Genomic DNA, 19,617 nt, shown 5'->3' on the forward strand with positions numbered 1-19,617 from the left:
AAGAAACCTTTTAAGAGTGCAGGCCTTGTCTTCCTCTTTTTCACTCAGTCATGTCAAATTGGCTTGACTACTCGTACGGACCACATGTTTCAATAAGTTGTGTACCACTGCCATACAAAATGACAAGACAGAAATTCTTCATTCCCACCTGTCAAGGGAGCCTATCAAGTAGGGACAAAGTGATTCAGGTTTCCACTCATTGGAACTCATTTTTCAGAAGGAGGTTAGTTAGTGTGAGTCATCCTGAACAAGTTGAGGCAGACCCAAAGAAAAGCTACTGACCCAGCTCTGGACTGGTCAGCCAACAAACCTCGAAATTGGATATAAGGCAGCATGAACGTTTGAACAAGGAGAAGAAAGCAAGGCTTCAGCCTATGTTGTTGGTAGCAATCAAGAAGTATTGCTGTATATAGTGTAAATAGATTAAGTTCATTTATTTTACACTGAGATAAATGAATCGTAAGGAAATCCAGAAGTCAGACAACACGATCTGAAATTTACTCCACCCCACTTTTGTCTTTGTGGCCATTAACTGTCTGGAGGGCAGATGGAGCACTTGCACTTTGGTTCTCCAGTGTTCGATTCAAGATGCCATGGACGAAATTGACACTTTCTCTTCTGATTTGATCTAGCAGATCAAATCAGAAGAGATTGTGTTTCTGGTAGCTGGTGCTAAGAGGTGCTAAGAAAACTATCTCATGCTTGATAAAGCAGGAAGACAAACTTTGAGAAGAATGGACATCCTGCGAAGGAAGCCATGGAAGAATCTGGAAATGGAAACATGAGGGCAAAGCTACAGAAGTCAACAATGCTCTGAATCAATGGTGTTTGTGTCAGTGGTCCAATGCTCAAACATCAAGCAGAGGTCCTTGCTAAGGAGCTGAATCACCACATGGTTGGTTGTCTTGATGGAAATTGAAGTATGAAATGAAATTTAAAAAATCTCATGGTGAGAAGGAAAGTGCTGACACCAAAAAATCATCAACTTGTCATCTGGAGAAAACTTCAGGCATTTACAACACAGATGACACTGGACTTTATTATTGTGTGATGCCAGATGGCTCATTGAGCTACAATCACGTTGTTTTATCTGGTTCCAAGAAAGCAATGGATTGCATAACTGTTGTGCTGCTCAAACTTGTCAGGTGGCAACAAACGGAAGCTGTTGGTCATTAGGAAAAGTGCAAAGCCCCAATGTTTTAAAGGTCTTCGAATGGATGCCTTGCCAGTGGTTTACTGTTCAAACAAAAATGCATGGATAACTTATGAACTTTTTAAGGCATGGCTTAAAACAGGGGATCAAGAGCTAAGACGAAGCTTTAAAAAAAATCATATTGCTGTTGGATAACTGTCACACATCCAGATTGAATTTTTGCTTCCCCAGACCACTTCTTTGATACAGCCAGTGGACATGGGGATCATAAAGAACGACCCTGTACTGTGGACAACTGGTAAATTTTATTCTCCAAACAATTGAAGATGACCTACTAATGTCATCTTCAACCACCATCAAAGTAAGCTCAAAGGTAAACATTTTACAAGCAATCCAGTTTCTAAGTGACAGTTGGCAGAAGATAAGCAGCAAGACAATTCAAAACTGCTTAGGTCACTGTGGTTTCAATCACTCAGACTCGGCAATGCAAGTAGTGGCAGCAGATGGCAACAAGTCCATCAATACAATGAGTTGACGACAGTCTTCATTGCCGTGAAGATCTGGAAGATGGGATTGTGGCAGAAATCACATCAAAAGATCTTTGAAGACAAAGATAACATTCCTGAGCCTGAGCCAGTGACATGCTGTGATGCCAGAAAATTCATTGATGGACTAAGGACTGCCTTCCAGCATGAAGAAGTGCCAATGTCCACACTGGATATCTGTGGAGATTTTGTTTTGGTGCAGTCAATCAAAAGATGATGTCAGGTCACACTGGACAGATTTCCACAATAAATCTGGTAAGAACACTCAATCATTCTGTACAACAGTGTATGGATGATGCATGTGAAATTAAAGAATACCAAGAATGTACTGCAATGATTTTTTTTTGTACAGAAATAATTTTATTACACTCAGATGTTTGTTTAGTAGCCCTGCCATTAAACGGAATTGATTATTTGTTTCTGGTTCATTTTTTATAAAGTGTGTTTCTATCTTTTCTCCATTTGATACTATCACCATCATTATAAAATAATTGTATTTTCATATTAAACAAACATAGATTACTACTTTAAAATAAAATTATTTGTTAGAAAAAATAAAGGAAGAAGGTGAAGAAGTAGTAGTGATGTCAGATGATGACATGTCAGAAGATGAAGTGCAGGAACATATCCCAGAAAATGATGCTGATGATGATATGGTAAATTAAATTTTCTTTCTTTTTGATGATAATTATAAATTATTTTTGTAGATTTTAATCAAGATATTTCCATAATGGTAATATGCAAAGAAAATCATACATTCTGACACCATTATGAATAAATAACAATAAATACAATTAGGTTGACATTGATTCTTTTAATGTACTGAACTGTAGTTTTTTTACCACCTTTGACAGCTTTAATAAATCTAGATCTGGTTTCTTTAAATCATTGTTGTATTTTATGAATAAACAGAATGTGTATGCATGGATGACAAATGGTTAGATTCATAAGAATAATTCTGATTATTAATGCATATACATTGACAATCTTTACAATATACATTGAATTTCATAATAAAAGTTAAAATATCTTAAGTGCAACTTAATGTTTCTGTTAATTTTAAATGATTTACACAATCATCTGGGATTACTTCAGGTAGAAGAAAAATTTATATAGAATTTTTTATGCAACCTCTATGCAATAAAAGACCATAATATAACTTAGTTTGAATACTGAATTTTGTAGCACTACTCATGAAAAGAAACTGAGATTTAGTCATATAATGATAATATATAGTTCTTGTAACAGTATCTTGCCAATTTAACTTGACTAATCAATTGGAGTGAGTGAAAACATTTTTATATTTATTAATTTGCAGTACAGTCTAATGTAACTATTTGCATACAATTTGCATTCTTAATTAATAAAATTTTTAATTACATAGTACCAACTATATATGAAATAATAATAGTTACAAAAGAATATTTCTAAATATAGAAAAAAGAAGAAAAAGAGTCAAAGATTAGTGAAGAGAATACTTCTGAAATAAAAGAAAAATTAGATGTAGTACCAATTCCAGTTCCTCCTGGTCACTGGCGGTTAGGAGTTTCCCATCCTAAAGCTAAAGCACTTTTACTTAGGTTTGCAACTAAAGGTAATTATTAATTTTAGCATTTTATCATTTAAAAAAATAAAATAAAAAACACTAGAATGATTTAAAAGTTGACAAATTAATTAAAGTGCTAATGTATACAATCAGAGATTTACAAAAACCATAATATTTCCCAGAATAAGAATGGACTAATGAGCTGGATTTTGAATATATATCATTCCTCCTAGAAAATAGGCTTAAATATTCAAATTTGAGAAAAGTGATTTTAAGTATGCAGGATATTCAAGATCTGGTTAAGGTAATTAAGTTTGCTAACTTAAACACTAAATAAATTATTAACAAATCAATAAAGTAAAAAAAGAGAGAGAGAGAAAAACCAATTACTAAATTTTAATTAATCAAAGAATAATCAGTTTAGATTTTTAGATATACATAAATGAAACTTCAGTGTAGTTGAGATAAGAGTAATTGTTCTCATTCTCACCTACTGTAGATTTTTATTTAAGAAAACAAGAATTTGAACACATTCAGATCTATTCTGCTTCAGTTCTTGTTGCAAATTAAACCAGAAGTACTGTCTGTACACAGTGGTGGATACAATACCATTATCACCAAAAAAATTTTAAATTTATTTGTTCGAAATTCAAAACATTGTTTTTAAAAACATTTATGATGGTAAATATGGCTTATTGGACCATTCAAATATTTTAAGTACCTTTTATCTGAGTTAATTTAAGTCTCCCTTTGGATACTTCTTGATCTGTATCCAATGTATAGTGCAATATTTGATATCTTGAATATCATAAAATTAGAGATGGGGAACACTCAAATACTACAATTCTTGTTTTCCTGCAATTAGAGTTGTCAATTTTTAATTCTTCATAATGTTATAAATTGTCAATATATATTTGACGACTCTTTAACAAATGAATTTTCCAAACCGTCAGTGTCTAATGTATCCATATTAAAAACTCAGTGGATTCTACAATGATGTCTTCAGAAGAAAAGTCAGATTTCCAGAATTCTTCTTTTTTCTGAGCATGATAGCATAAATGCATGTATATCTCATTTGTCAATCTTCAAATAAAATTCTGACATATAACTTGAAAGTTTTATTGTGGTCTGCTCTGTAATCTTTTATCTGATTTCAAGCTAACTCAATTTTCAAATTGAAGACCTAAAAATTTCCACTGGCATTGTCTGTCCTTCCTTAATCTCTTAATGAACTCCATTCTTTCTTCACAACAAACCAAAGAAATATAGTTTCATTGTCCTTTCTTATTACTTTTGAAAGAACATTGGAGTCAAACAAATCATCTGAATGCCTGCCATTGTAAAGAATTTGGAATAGAACAGAATAAAAAACTGAAAATTCAAACATTACATCATATTACATTGTAACAGTTAGAGGCAGGAAGTCCCAATTAACTATATTTGAACTTTTGGTCTGGACTGGTCATGTTATTTCAATTCAAAAATTTTCTCCAGAACAATGTACAGAGGCAAGAAACTACTAAAATTAAGAATGTATATTTTAAATTAAAAAGTGCAACCTGGCATTGTAATGATGCAATAATTTTGTTGCTTTTTCAGTTTAGTTCTGCTTATGGTTTGCTGCTTTAGACATGCCATTGACATAGAGAAACTGAAGTAGTTGAGTTTACTATTTTACCTTCAACATGTTTTGGCTATCATTATATTCCTTTCTCAGTTAACCAGTTGTGATATCTCACATTATCCATAAAAATAGCAGAACCTCATTGGATGAATGTAATATAATTATCATCAGGAAATGAATAGTTTAAATGCTATTTGATGCAAAATATAGGAGAGCAACATCCATATATTGACTTTAGTTGTCTACTTGGATTTTTTTCCAGCTGACATTCCATAAAGAAATGTATGTTGATAAAATTTCACAGTACTGTCTTTCCAACATGTGGAAATCATATGACCAGTGTTAATGATTGTATTTCAGAACTGCAAGTATCACCTGTAACAATTTTCTTCAATACACAGTGGAAAGTTGAGTTACCTACTTAGTAAATAGAAATTAAATCCATTTTTTAGAGGCTCATTTCTAAAGAAAAACGGATGAATTTTGTTTCTAACAGTTGAACAAACTCATCTCATCTTTTCTTACTGTTTAAAAAGATATTCCACATGAACTCCACTTTTTCACCTAATGATCACCATTCTTTCTTCACAACAAACTAAAGAAATATAGTTTCATTGTCCTTTCTTATTACTTTTGAAAGAACATTGGAGTCAAACAAATCATCTGAATGCCTGCCATTGTAAAGAATTTGGAATAGAACAGAATAAAAAACTGAAAATTCAAACATTACATCATATTACATTGTAACAGTTATTAAAAAATTGTGCAATATTTTCTGTGTGCTCTGTACATAATTATATGGTACAGAACTTTCCTTTGCACATATAGGTTAATGAACATTCTATAGTTTTTTCCAGAAAAAATGGAGCTAATTTAAGAGTCTTCCTTATTAATGGTTAATATAAAAATTCCAAAATATACATAATATTCTTTTTAAAAACAAAACAAGTAAAATGGCAAGACCATTTTTGGGACAAGACTATCTCTCAACTGTAGACCGTTTTCTAAGGAAAAGAGAAAAATGAGCATTAACCAATGAGGAAAAGCTGACGCCAGTACTCGGGGTCACGGGCCTGTTCTTGGCTACTGTAAGTGGGATCACTTCAACACTCACAGTGGTTTTCATTCTTCAAGCTTCTTTGGTATTGCTGGTTTTGAGCGTGATTGTTTAAACTTCACGAGGGTTGCCACAAGGCATTTTTGGGTCAAAGGGATCCGAATGAGGTGTCAGCAACACACAAGAAAATCGAAACAATGAGAGCAAGAGAATACACATGTAACATGAGTCTCACGCTTCTCAAAATTCGATTTTGCAACATTCGCAAATCTCGCACTAGCATCTGTTTGTAGAAACAGTGTTGCCATTTTGTATTTTATTTTGACTTAGAACAAAGTCCCCTGACTACCTACAAATCTGGTTTTTTTTTTTTTTTGTGTGCATGATTTGGGCACTAAATACTCTGTGCTAAATTGCAACTCCTGATGTGTACTCCTTCATACCTCTAAGGTGTCCAGTTGTTGACAGCAGTACAATTTTATGGACAAGACATAATCTCATCAATAATTAGACAGATGGTAATTTTTTAAAATTTTCTTTCCTTAAAACTTATTAAATCTTATTTAAGCTGTAATATTCTAAAATTACATAATTTAATTAGTGTTTCTCAGAAGTATAAATTTAAAATATCAAGATAAAGTTATAAATAATAATTAATAAGGTTAAAAAAACAAAAGTTAATTTTCTATATTCATATTAAATTTTTTCTTAAAAATACAGTAAAAATTTTAAAATAAGTATATAATATCACATCATAGAATTCTGAATTATTAATTGACCATTGTACTAATGAAGTTTAATTCAATTTCAAACATGATTACAATACCATAGTAAAGGGACAATTTTCTATGCAACAGTACAATTTAAAAAAACCTGTATTAGCACATGTATCCAGGCAATAGATCCTGCAAGGTAATAAAAATCAGGTATGGACAGAGGTGTCCTTAGATGGTCATAGCTAGCATCTCATCTGGTCTCAAAAATCTGGAGACTTAAATTGGGTAGGCCAAGGAAGCATGGCAAACAGCTAGGGTTTTCCAGGAATGTCTGTGGCTAAGCATTTTCTACAAACAATCATTTTCTAGCAAGATCATTTTGCTAGAAAATGACTGTTTGTAGATCTGATATGAAAGGCAACATGAGAGCAATACATTCAAGAAATACTACAACCTATGCTGTCAATGTCCCTCACATCATTACTAGGAGTGACTGACTGTCATGAGATGGCTTCCCAGATCAGCATACCAACAGTGGAGACAGGAGTAAAACATTCACCAATAGTTGCCCGTTCCCAAACAGAACTGGGATTCATCACTTAAGATGATATGCTGCTAGTTCATATTAGTCCGTGCTTCTTTGCTGTAGCATCACTGAGAACAAAGCTGTTAATGGTGAGTCACACAGCAGTCAATGTGCAAATTTACCTCTACTACAAGAAGAGATAGGGTTGTGTAGTATTACTCTCACCTGTTTCTGGATGGTGGACAAAGATGCTAATGCATTTGTTTGTGCTTATTTGTTTGAGCAGTTCTAATGCCCCAGACAGACCATCTGATCATTAGATTGGTAGTCTGTCTGGGATCTTATCTTGTGTGTCCTGATGTAGCCACCACCCCACAGTTAGGTGATGAACAACCCAGACAGAGGGCATTTTTGCGAAACAACCATCCTGTTTCTCTCAAACTGCCTGCCAGCTGTGCATAAGGTCTTGGACTGCATCATACAAGCATGCCTTAAAATCACTACCAGTGGGACCCAACTGCATAACATAATTATTTCCATATCTGTATGCATAACTTTTTTGTCTACAATCATCATACATTTTAAAATTATTAAAAGTATTATGATTTAGAATATTCTTAGCTATTTTATATTGAAGTTTTTTTCCAGTAACAAAATCATAACTTCATTGGCATTAGCAAATTCCATTTTATAACTAATGAACATTTCATTCTGATTACAAGAATTGAAAGTCATAAATTAAATAATGAAGAATTGTTGATATTTACAATTAAAAAGTTATTTGGTTTCATCTTTTGAATTGAATTAATTGGAAGGTATTTAATCTTGCATCACTCAACATATTTCACAATATCATAATTTTGATTATAAATGTATAACTATTTATTTCTTTTAATTCTGTAAAATATAAATTTTCAGATGATAAAAAAATCAGAGGAGCAGAAAAAAGAAGTCTCTATTATAAAAAATATGGAAATCCAAATTATGGAGGTATGGAATTATTATTATTATATTCACAATAGTACAAAATGTAAACAGAAATTTTCTTGCTTTAATTTTATTATCTTAAAAATAGAAATTAATAAATATATCAGATGATCATGATTAGTTAAGTACCATTATTCAATACTCACCAGAGAGGTATAGTGACATTTCCATGATTAGTACCAAACTTACCAATAAAGTATTTTTTTATGTCCTGGGTATAAAATTGGCCTTCTTAGCTGATAAGAATGACATTACTAGAACATACATTTCTTGTGAAGCTCTTTTATGAAAATTAAGCAATGCTATGCCTGCACTTTGAAAATTTTGCCATTGTAAGGATTTATGCTGAGGACCATTGACACTGCAGTCTCTCAGTAGAATTTCATTTGAGTAAACTGGACATCTGGGAGTCAAGTGCACAGACTATCACTTTGCGGGTCAGCTGTTATTGAACAGTCAATAAATGATGTTGCAGTTTCCAGCAGTGCAGTTGGGTGTATCCTATGACACAGTGCAAGAGATAAGTTTTCCTTTTGATGGCTAATCTCGACTTTTCATTGACGTTCCTTTCTGGAATGGAAAGGATCGTGGAGTGACTGGACAGTGCTAATAACTGCTGTATTTGGGGTAATTTTTTTCCAGCAAATTGCATTTCATTTGCCTAAGGTTAGTCGATATATATTCATAGTTACATTTATTCTTGAATCGTTCTTTATTGAAGTTAATCCCAAAGAGCATATGACATTCTCTGTGACAGCTCAGAGCTATCAAGAGATGCTCCAACACCAACAATTACAATGCTTTGAGTCACCACTTTCATACAAGATGGAGTGCATTCACATATTAAATGCTGTCCACAGCATTTCACTGATAACAGAGTAACTGCGTGTTTCCTACTACTTACGGATGATCTGGAAAACAAAGTGATTGAGTTTTGGTTATACAGTTTTGCAACATATCTCATTACACTGCATGCGAGAAGTATTAAGAAAATCAATTATGGTCAGATGTTGAACAGTTGTTCAATATCTGACTTTTTCTAATAGTGATTCCTAACTTGGTTGTTTTATATAATTAATACATGAAATAATATAAATAATTTATAATAATTTTATTATTAAGTCAGCTAATATAGTAAACTGATAGTTTACACACATTGTACTGTTTATTGATTATCTTTTCTGTTTTGGCAGATTTCATCTTTAAACTACACTAGAAAAAAAATCCCTAACTCTGAAATTTACTATAGAAGTGGATGTTTTGTGAACTGTACATAATATTTTATTATTAGGCTTAATCCAAATTAATTCCAACTAAAGATGGCAGTATTCAAATGCAAGAATTGAGAACTATTCAGTTGCAAAATTCCCAAGAATTTACGCTAGGTATTTAGGTGAATACTTCTTGGATATGAACTTGTATGACAGTGAACAAACTAATTTCAGTACCAAGAAGTAGTGTCTTGTTCTGCGGTCAGAAATTCTAAACACATTACAATAATACAGAGACCATGAGTTATTCTGTGATCTAGCTTTTTGATGAATTTTAATACTTAAAGTATTAACTTGTTTTTGAATATTCAGTAAATAACTACTAACTAGTACACTGTACAAGGCAAATTGACTTCATGAATTTCAATAAATGTAACCTTATTCTCATTGTTAGCATTGTGTATGTTCTCAATTCTGCCCCTATTTGACAAATATCATATGACAAGGGGACATATTCCAAGAATGATTTCAATTTGTTTTTCTGACTACCATTTGTGATGGTTTGCAATGATTGTTATATCTGGAGGTGATTTTACTTAATTTTCTTCTTTGTTGACAAATAAGATTCCATTTGTACAGGTTAGGTCAGATATTTGTACCCAAAAACTGCATTTTTTTTAGCATTAATGTAAGCCAGAAAACTGTTTAAACAGAAAATATCCCTTGGAATGGAGTGATTTTTAGATGGAACTTGAACAAAAAAGAAACTTCTTTTAGACAGGTTTAACCGTATTTGGTGAGTTACAAGAAAAAGTATGTATTTCTGAAATAATTTTAACAACAATATGAGAAAAAAAAAATTATTCTGCAAATTAAGAAACATGCTGGCAATAAAACTGTGGTTTTAGCAAAAACCAAAAATTGTTTTGTACAGACAATAAAATCAACATGATTGTGTTTACTTGCTATTTTTGACTGTTAATTGGCACGTCAAGATAATGTATGGTATTTTAAACATGAGTACTTTGGTTTCTAGCAGTCATGATGAGTCTCTCATTATTAAAATGGGGGTATTCTCTGGTACCACAGACGTTACAGGTCTAACACTGTCATGCTCTGCTTTTCACATGTGAGATGTATTGCCTACATACTTGCTGATGCAATTCTCATAGCCTAAGGCATTGGTTCTCAAACTTTTTCGATCCACCGCCCCCTTTGTTCTATAAAGTTATACCCAACACCCCCTAACCCATTAGATACTCCAACTTTTACCTTTGGTCACCGTTCAGTACCCTGCCTCCAGCACCCCCTAGATTTACTCACCGCCCACAGGGGGGCGGTATCACCCACTTTGAGAACCCCTGGCCTAAGGTAAAGGATTTTTCCCAAAACCCTGGATGATGATACTATCGATGGGGTCCTTAGGAGACTTATTAATTGAATAGTCTATGTACACACGAGAACAGAAAATCATTGTGTGTGTGATGGCTTTCCTGCCGTAGCCACCCTTTGTATATTGTTATGGTTAAAAACAGAATGAATAATCCATATATCAATATCATCATCATCTCATATTTTCTTTTAGGTCTTAAAGGTATTATAAGTAATTCTAGAAAAAGACAGTTTTGGCAGATTCAGCAGAAGAAGGAATTAGAAGAATTAGGAGTCAACAACATTAGCTCAAAATTTACTGAAAAAGTACCATCATCAAATTCAGATAGTGAAAATGGTTTGAAAATATGATAAACTTTAAAATTATAATACATAGGAAATTATATATTCTCATTTACAAAGTTATTGTGTTTTTCTTTAGAAGACAATGAAAAAACAGAACATTCAACAAAGAGAAAATTAAGAATGAAGATGTATGCCGACGAAGAAGAAGTTAAACAAAAAAAGAAGAAATATCTTGCTTTAAAAAATAATAGGTCATTTGAATTTAAAATTAATTTATAAATATTTTATTAGTAGTATTTATTTGCCTTTTATTTAACATCAGGAAGAGAATATCAGATAGTAGACAGAGAAAGGGATCCTCGTCCGTAGAAGAGGAACCAGAAAACAAAGACTCGGTCGATCGTTCCGAAACCGATATGGTGGCAGACCGCCTCGGTCACGGCAATCTCAGTGTCTGGAACAGGCTCACCGACAAGAAAAAATCTGACTATTCGGATTATTCTCAATCCGAAGATCTCAGAAGCAAAATTAGATCAAGAATAAATAGCAAACCCGAGTGGACTCGTTCGGTAACTCCCATAATGGGAGATTTGAGAAACAAACTGGATCAAATTCGAAACAAGCGGAATGCCGACAGTCACAGGTCGCCACTGCTGATACATGTCATTAACGATCAAAACGACTGAATTTAAAAGTAACTTCTAAGTTAAATTGATTATTGGCAATGAATATGTTTCCTGTATGTACAGTATTCCTATATACAAAAGAAGTGCAACATTTATTTTACCAGCAGCTCCATATTGTTTTTATCTGTTGTATGATATTCAAATAAAGACCCTTGACATTTTTAGATAAAATATATATATATATATATATATGGAATTTAATTTTAATATTACATAAATATTTTTGTTAATCCATTTGAAATATGTTAAATTTTTTAACATCAAAAATAAATTAGTAAAGAAATATTATAAATTATGCTTATAAATTAAATAATTATGTGACTAAATGAAATAATTTATATAAAAATTTTTAAGTTAAAAAAAACAATATGATTTGTGGAAACAACAATAATTTTTGTAGTTATTTATATTGATTTTAAGTTTTATTGTTAAAATTTACTGTTTGACTATCAAAAAATGTAATTGATAAAATTTTAAACCAAGAACTTACATTATCAGTTTTATTTATATATCACATATTCATCTATTGTTACATTAATTTCATGTTTGTATAAACTTGCATAATGGAGAGAAATTCATTGGTTTTAAAAAAAATTTTCCTTTTTTTAATTATTGTATCTAGTTAAAACTGAAAAAATTAAATTTATAATTTAAAACTATAGAAAGTATATTATTATTGAAATTTTAGATATTGTGTATTTTATACAATTTATAATTATTATTATATATATACATAAAGGTAATTATATTTTAGTATTCTTATAATAATTTTTTTAGACGAGTTAATATTATATTTTTGTGCTTTGACATTACAAAACAAAATTAGAATATATTTCAATAAATATGTAGTGTGTTTGTTAAATCTCTCAACTATTTTCTCAAAAAATTATTGACAGTGCCAACAGTGAAGTACAGCAGACCATGATATACTACAAATACTATATTCATTAGACATTCTTGTGTCTAATTATCAATGCATCTATTTTTTTTACTACTACTGTACCATTAATTAAAACTGTAATCCAAATTGCATAAGTACAATAATTTAATTATATGAAAGAAAAATATTTACCAAAGCAATTTTTAAAATTTGAAATAATATATTTATAAAATTGAAAATATTAAGAAATTCACAAAATTAAACCAGCGGAAGAAAAATAATATTCAAGAATGCTAAAGAAAATTGCAGGTTTTCATATACAAATCAAAATTGTGTATACAGTATATAAATTTGCATATATACAAATTTTTTGCAATAAATTTCCTTAAAATCTTATATTAAAAGGTTTTGTTCTCAGTGGCAAAGCCAATTGCTATGAAATGTTAAACAATGTGGATCAGATAAAAATAAAAAACTTAAATTAATCCATGTAACTGAGAATCTGAAGGAGGGAGGCAATTTGATTGATTAACTTAAGTAGTATTTCAATCTGATTTTAATACCCCGGGCAAAAGGGGAGAACAAAAGGTTGGAGAAAGGATGACAAAGTGGGGAAAAACTCACACACATCTTATTTCTCTCAATTTCCTACCAGATAAAACTAATCAAATATCTCTCCAATTTAACAATTATTACTAAGGTTGTAATATCAACTCTAACCTTAGTCACTGCCAGCCATTAATTTTGTTTGTTTGACGGCTGTTGTCACAATTATGAGGTAAAATGAGTAACGATACCAGATAGAAAATGGCAATAATCTGTCGAAACGTTCAATTTCTGACAATTCATATGAACAACACCTGGACCCAGATTGAAGTTAGAACACATTACATCAGAACTCCCCCAAATAGTTTCCACATGGAACCTGTATAGAAAGTGGTTGCACCCAAACACAGGGCAATCATCCAAAGGAAGACTCCTGACAGGTAACTCTATTCGGACCTCCGCTCCACTCTCCTACCCAAGGACCTCTTGGGACTCGATCACCACAATATAGAGGTAATTACTTAAAAGCTGATGTGAACTCTCTCTCAGAATAGTTTATAAATTAGACTATTAAGACTATTATAGACTAATATTAAGACTGATATTAAGACTATATAGACTAATATTAACTCCCCAAATAAAACTGCGGATAGATCGGACTGCCTGAAACTGCGATGGCATTTCGCTTTATATCTTGTATCTTATTTTTATATGTATTGTATCTTCCATTTTTTTTTTTTTGGTACGCACTTTATAATTATGCTCAGCCGAGTGTCATCCTTTGCGTATTGCCAACACTGTATCAACGACCTCGCTAACCCTCCCACTCGCCTACACCATAAGCCATCTCCTGACGCAACACTGGTAAGAAGGGCCCGAGCTCACAGCCCTGCCCCCACGGTTCACATAACTATTCAGTTTAAATATTTTCAATAAAAACAATTTAAAACACATTTTTAGTGTTAGTGTTTCAGTACTTATATACAAGTATTTTTTCAACCATATAAACCCGGTGCATTATTTGATCTTAAAGGCAAAAATGCCGTTAGATTTGCTCAGGAATGGGAACAAGAATGCACTTTGTATAGTTTGAAACACAAATATTCATGTCAACTTTACTGCTTAACAAATACCGTATTTCAAAACACAGTTTCTTACAGTGGGCTGCAATTTTCAAATTGAAGACCTATAAATTCTCACTGGCATCTGTCTGTCTCTAATCTTGAGAACAGAATCAGATATGGAAAGCTTAGGTGCAGGAAGCCCCAATTAACTATAAACAAACTTCCAGTCCAGACTGGAAGTCATGTGATTTCAATTCAAAAATTTTCTCTAGAAGGGTTGGTTGAGTTTTATGGCACAAGAGCCATATAGGCTAAGCTGCACCATGTCAAAAGGTAAAACTGTAAATAGAAATTTATAAAATATTAAATATAAACTCAATAACAATACTAAAAACAAGAAATAACAAATAAATAAAATAACAAGGTACAGTAGAGCATCGATTATCCGACTCAATTGGGGACTGGGGTTGGTCGGATAACTGAAAAGTATGAAAAAATACATTATTAGTATAGTGTATTAGGCATGATTTAAATACTAGCCTCCCTTTCATGGTTGAGCCAGTGCTACCAGCTAAAACATGCAAAAATTTAACAAAAATAATATTAAAGTAGCCGAGACATAACCAAATATTGTAGCTCCACATCACTAGCGGACATTTGAATTTGCCGACTAGAACGCGGTCGGTTAATCGGGGGTCGGATAATCGATGCTCTACTGTATTTAAAAGTGAAATAAAAATAATTAGATTTCCTAGTACACATTAGGGACTTTCAGGAAGTCCAGCAGCATGTCAAGATTTGGCTTCTGGCTCAAAATTTCCAACAAACTTGCATTTTTAAAATGCTGTCTACAACTCCCTCAAATACAGAGCAACTGCACAGTATGTTTCAAATTTAAAGTACAGTTGCAGTGCTGGCATACCGGTTGGACTTTGCTCTTCAAAAAGTATCGACGAGTCAGCCGAGTGAGTCTGATTCTCAAATGAGCAAGAATGACCTCAGGTCTGTTGTAAACCTCATTAGGTGTCCAATTTTCTACCAAAAGTTTGATCTTGTATAGCTTATTGCAGACTTGTTCATTCCACATGTTCTGCCGTATCTTGCCAGTCGTTTTTTTAAAGACAGGTTTCAAGTTGCCGCCATCTCCAGAATGGAGTTAGATAACGAGAGTCATGCCAGTCAGCTATTGGGAAAAGTATGATGAATTAAATCGCACATAAAAAGAGCGCATAAAAACAGGTTTGACTGTATTTTAAATTAAAAATTGCAGCCTGGCATTGTGATAATGTCACAATAATTTTTTATCATTAAATTTGAAATTAAATAAGTGCATTCACATTTTTTATTTCTTAAAATAAAGTTCCATACATCTGGTTAATTTTACAAAAAGTAGACTTAATTGTTTTTATAATACCCAGTAATTAATTTCACTGTTTTATTGGAAAACAATAAAATATAAGCATTCACAAAATCCTAGGTACTTTGTTAGTTTATAGTTTAACTTAACAAAAAATTAGGTCAAGCTGAAATGATCACTAAATAGTGACTTAAATATCAATGTCCAAAACTAAATAAATAAAACACTAATAATCAATCAATCATACAAATGTAGTCTCACTTTACAGCCATTCAAACATCACTATATACTCCAGCTGTAAGAACATAGAATTTACACAGGGCTAGTCTTGGTGCTACCGGATGCTGGTCACTGCCAATTTTCCCACAGAACACGTGAAATTCATGTGAGTCTACTGAAGATTAGCTTAATGTTTCATACGCATGCCATCTATGTGTCAGAAAAAGTATTAAAACCAGGATTTGGAAGTTTTCTCAGTCTTCAATATGCTCAATTAAAAGTTTTCAATTTTATGATACAAATTTAACATTTAGGAAAAGTAGACAACCTAAAAGGTTTCTCATATATGGATTTATATACGGCAGACTCCTGTATGCTGTGGGGTATGTTCTGCATTATCAATGATTTTATGCAATTTAAACTTGTTATGTTATATAGGAGTTCATTGTATATAAAGCTTTCTTTCTATATTTTAAAAATCTGTATTATTCACTATTTTTTATAATTATTTCTGGGTAACAATCTATATCTGTTACATTTACATAAGCAATCTGCAAGACTGCGTGATTATCATTTTATAAGAAATATGATATGTTTTTTTTTATAAGTCTCAACTAACGTTTTAAGCTGGTTTTTATGTAATAAGTTTAAAAGATAAAAAACATTACAAAAAAAAAATTAGTTATTAATGATACCTTATGCTTGAACAAAAGTAACCTAAATTATAATTCAAAATAAAAAGTCAAGAAAAGTTTAAGGTCTATTTCAATGTTAAATTACAAGATATTCTAAATGAATATTTAGAAAATAGTAATTTTTGATAATACTGTATAACATGAGCACAATAATAATTATTTTGTTCATTCACATAAGTTTTGTTATACCTTTCAGACATACTGGCTTCTTGTAATATATTATTTTGTAACCAACCAGTATTGATACATTCAGTTTCACTTAATTCACCGTTAGTATTACGAAAGGACAATGACTGGCCTTTATCGTCATTCGTAAAATTAATTTTTCCATCACATATCAGTACAAGATGCTTCTTAAGAATCTATGCTGCATTATCTTAGAAAGTTTGCTGGACATTTATTTGAAGACATTATGAATCAGAGGATTCAACTTTTGCTTATTAAAATTGAGTGAAAAAATTAGCTATTTCATTGAAAATATTTGGCCATTATCTTCATTTGCCATAGTCATCCTTGTTTGTCCACAGAACAAAAATTCTTGATATTAAGAATGGTGATTTATAGGTATTCAAACATTTTTATAACTATCGCTAAAATTAATATATAGATATTTCTTATACTGAAAGTATAGAATATATTGCATATTATACTAATCACAATGCTAATTTCTTTTAGAATATTCAAATTTTTTGGTCTTTTCATATTATTAAGCAAACTCAAAAAATATACAAATTTGATCAGACTAGTGTTGTATGGTCCATAATCATTTAGTTCATGTATTAAATAAAAATCTAATTGCTCTCAAAATTGTTCAAAAATTATTTTTGGCTTAATGCTGTTTCACCTTCATTCTAATTAATAAGAAACTAGTAGAAGTATATAGATTATATTAATATTTAAAATTTATCTTATTCAATGTTATAACTTAATTTGTTATGAAGTTTACATTGTTCACATTTTTAAGTAATCAAGAATATCAGTGATGATCTGGCATATGCTGGTGTTGTTGATGAAGTTAGAATCTTAAAACATTTCCAAAATCAGTTTCAGTTTGCTCATTTTATGCTTCGTATTTCATAATGATTATGAATCTTCTATTTTCTCAAAAATATCCATTCTAAATTTAAGAATATTCCCTGCTTATTTGGAATAAAATCAATTCATAATTTCCTATGCATTATTAGTAAATTTTCACACTTTTGTACCTTAATTTATCTTTTGAATATCATTTTCTAACAGTGATAACAGTGGCATTCATTTGCTACAATATACAGGGCGAGTCAAAAATTGTTTAACACTGAATAAAATCAAACTGAGTTGGATGAGAAATTTTGCCACGACAAAAACGTGTTACTCTTGAGCAGATTATAAGATTAATGGTTGCCGCATGGCAGATTGCCCATATTGCAATGCAACATGTGGGCAATCTGCCAAGAAGAAAGTGCCTCCTAGGAGGATTCTCTATGAGAAACTGGCCTCTATTTAGTGAAGAAATCTTCAAATACTCCATGTGGCCAGTCTGTTGTGAGGTGTGAACTTATGACCAATTACCAACGTTCAGTGATTTTATCCACTCGGTCACTGGTGGGCATCTTTGTACGTATCAACCGGGTGGCATAACATGCTTCTATCATGACAAAATTTCTCCTCTTGAACTCAAATCAGAACGTTAAGCAACTTTTAACTTGTCTTGTATAAATAAATAAATATGTCATAGCCACAAACTGAGATTTGCCATTTCAGGAAGTACCTAACCATTTCTTGAAGTGCTAGCACATTTTACAATAAACATTTGTTTCAGAATCTTTCCAGTTTTTCTAATCACTTCTTGAAATGCTAACTTACTTTCTTCAAATGCTGAAACACATCTGTTCAACATCTGTTTAATAAAACTATTTAATATGTTTAATGGCTTATTAGTACAAGACATACATCAAAATAGCTGAATGTGTGTGCACATTAAAAGTTAAACTTTACATAGAAAATTTATTATAATTGAGTGTAAATATAACTAATAATATTTATTATTGATAGTATCAATATTATGCTTTACATAATTAAGACAACAGTTTAATTTGCCAGTTCCTGATGGACTGTATCAACTGATTTTACTATTGTATTGTAGTATTTTAATTAGTTTAAGTTTGGTATTTTATTTAATTCATTTATGAGGTAATTGTATACACAGTGCGCACTGTTATTTATAACAATTTCAGTCTGTAAATTGTGCTTGTTACAATATGTTAGTGTTTAATACATAAATATCTAACCTTCAATGGGCTTATATATATACATATATACATATCATCTCATGTGAGCAATAACAAGTAATGTTGGCAACAATGCAACAATTTTGTTTTCTAATGTTCTTCACTGTAAATAGACTACACAGACTGTATGACTGTTGGAAGTGCAATGACTGGATAGCTAAGGCTATTAATGTCATACTATTGCTTTGGAGGATCCAGATTTGAATCCAAGAAAACAATCCCAGAGATTTTTCTTGGGTGGTAAGTCCTGGATGTGTTGGGTCCTATCCTCATCAACCAGCTGCCCCCTTTATGTGGTATGCCAAATCCACAATGAATATGAAATAAGGACCCCTTAGTGCCACAGAACAAACAGAAAGAGCCAAAAATGAAAAAATAAAAAATTCTTAAAAATATGTAAAAATCGCCATTGAAGTTATATCCAGGAATCTGTCTGATACAAAATACAGAAGTGCAGAAATATTTGGCACTTTTGTTTAGTGCCATAAGCTAATAAGCCATTAAACATTACACAAAATGCTTACTTTCATTAGACAGATACTGAAATATACACCTGAAATGCTAATATAGCATCTGAAGAAACTAGATTAGCATTTCAAGAAGAAGCGACAAGAAAAACTTGACAGATTCTGAAACAAATATTTATTACAAGATGTACAGACTTCTTGAAATGGAAAATTTCAGCACGTGGCTATGGCATAAATAAAATTTTCTTGGGTAAAATTAATATATAAATTTCCAGCGTCAATATGAAATTCATATTCAGTTTCTTACACTGCATATAAAAAAACAAGATATTACAAATATTATAACAGTTCATTAGTGATAAATTAATGTAATATTGCTTTCAGTATGGTA

At 31.5% G+C, this 19,617-nt stretch overlaps 1 protein-coding gene across 1 annotated transcript in view; it reads left to right on the forward strand.

Moving 5' to 3' along the window:
• Positions 1-11,899, forward strand: part of LOC136985022 (nuclear cap-binding protein subunit 3-like) — a 29,290-nt gene extending 17,391 nt beyond the window's left edge. The window contains exons 7-12 of the mRNA XM_067282207.1: positions 2,248-2,354; positions 3,136-3,292; positions 8,086-8,157; positions 10,951-11,094; positions 11,179-11,293; positions 11,365-11,899. Of these exons, the coding sequence (XP_067138308.1) occupies positions 2,248-2,354; positions 3,136-3,292; positions 8,086-8,157; positions 10,951-11,094; positions 11,179-11,293; positions 11,365-11,728 (959 nt within the window). The 3' untranslated portion in view covers positions 11,729-11,899. The remainder of the gene's footprint in view (positions 1-2,247; positions 2,355-3,135; positions 3,293-8,085; positions 8,158-10,950; positions 11,095-11,178; positions 11,294-11,364) is intronic.
• Positions 11,900-19,617: the final 7,718 nt, after the last annotated feature.

The sequence above is a fragment of the Centruroides vittatus genome, unplaced genomic scaffold (assembly GCF_030686945.1).
Source record: "Centruroides vittatus isolate TY-2023 unplaced genomic scaffold, ASM3068694v2 contig_943, whole genome shotgun sequence".
NCBI lineage: Eukaryota > Metazoa > Arthropoda > Arachnida > Scorpiones > Buthidae > Centruroides > Centruroides vittatus.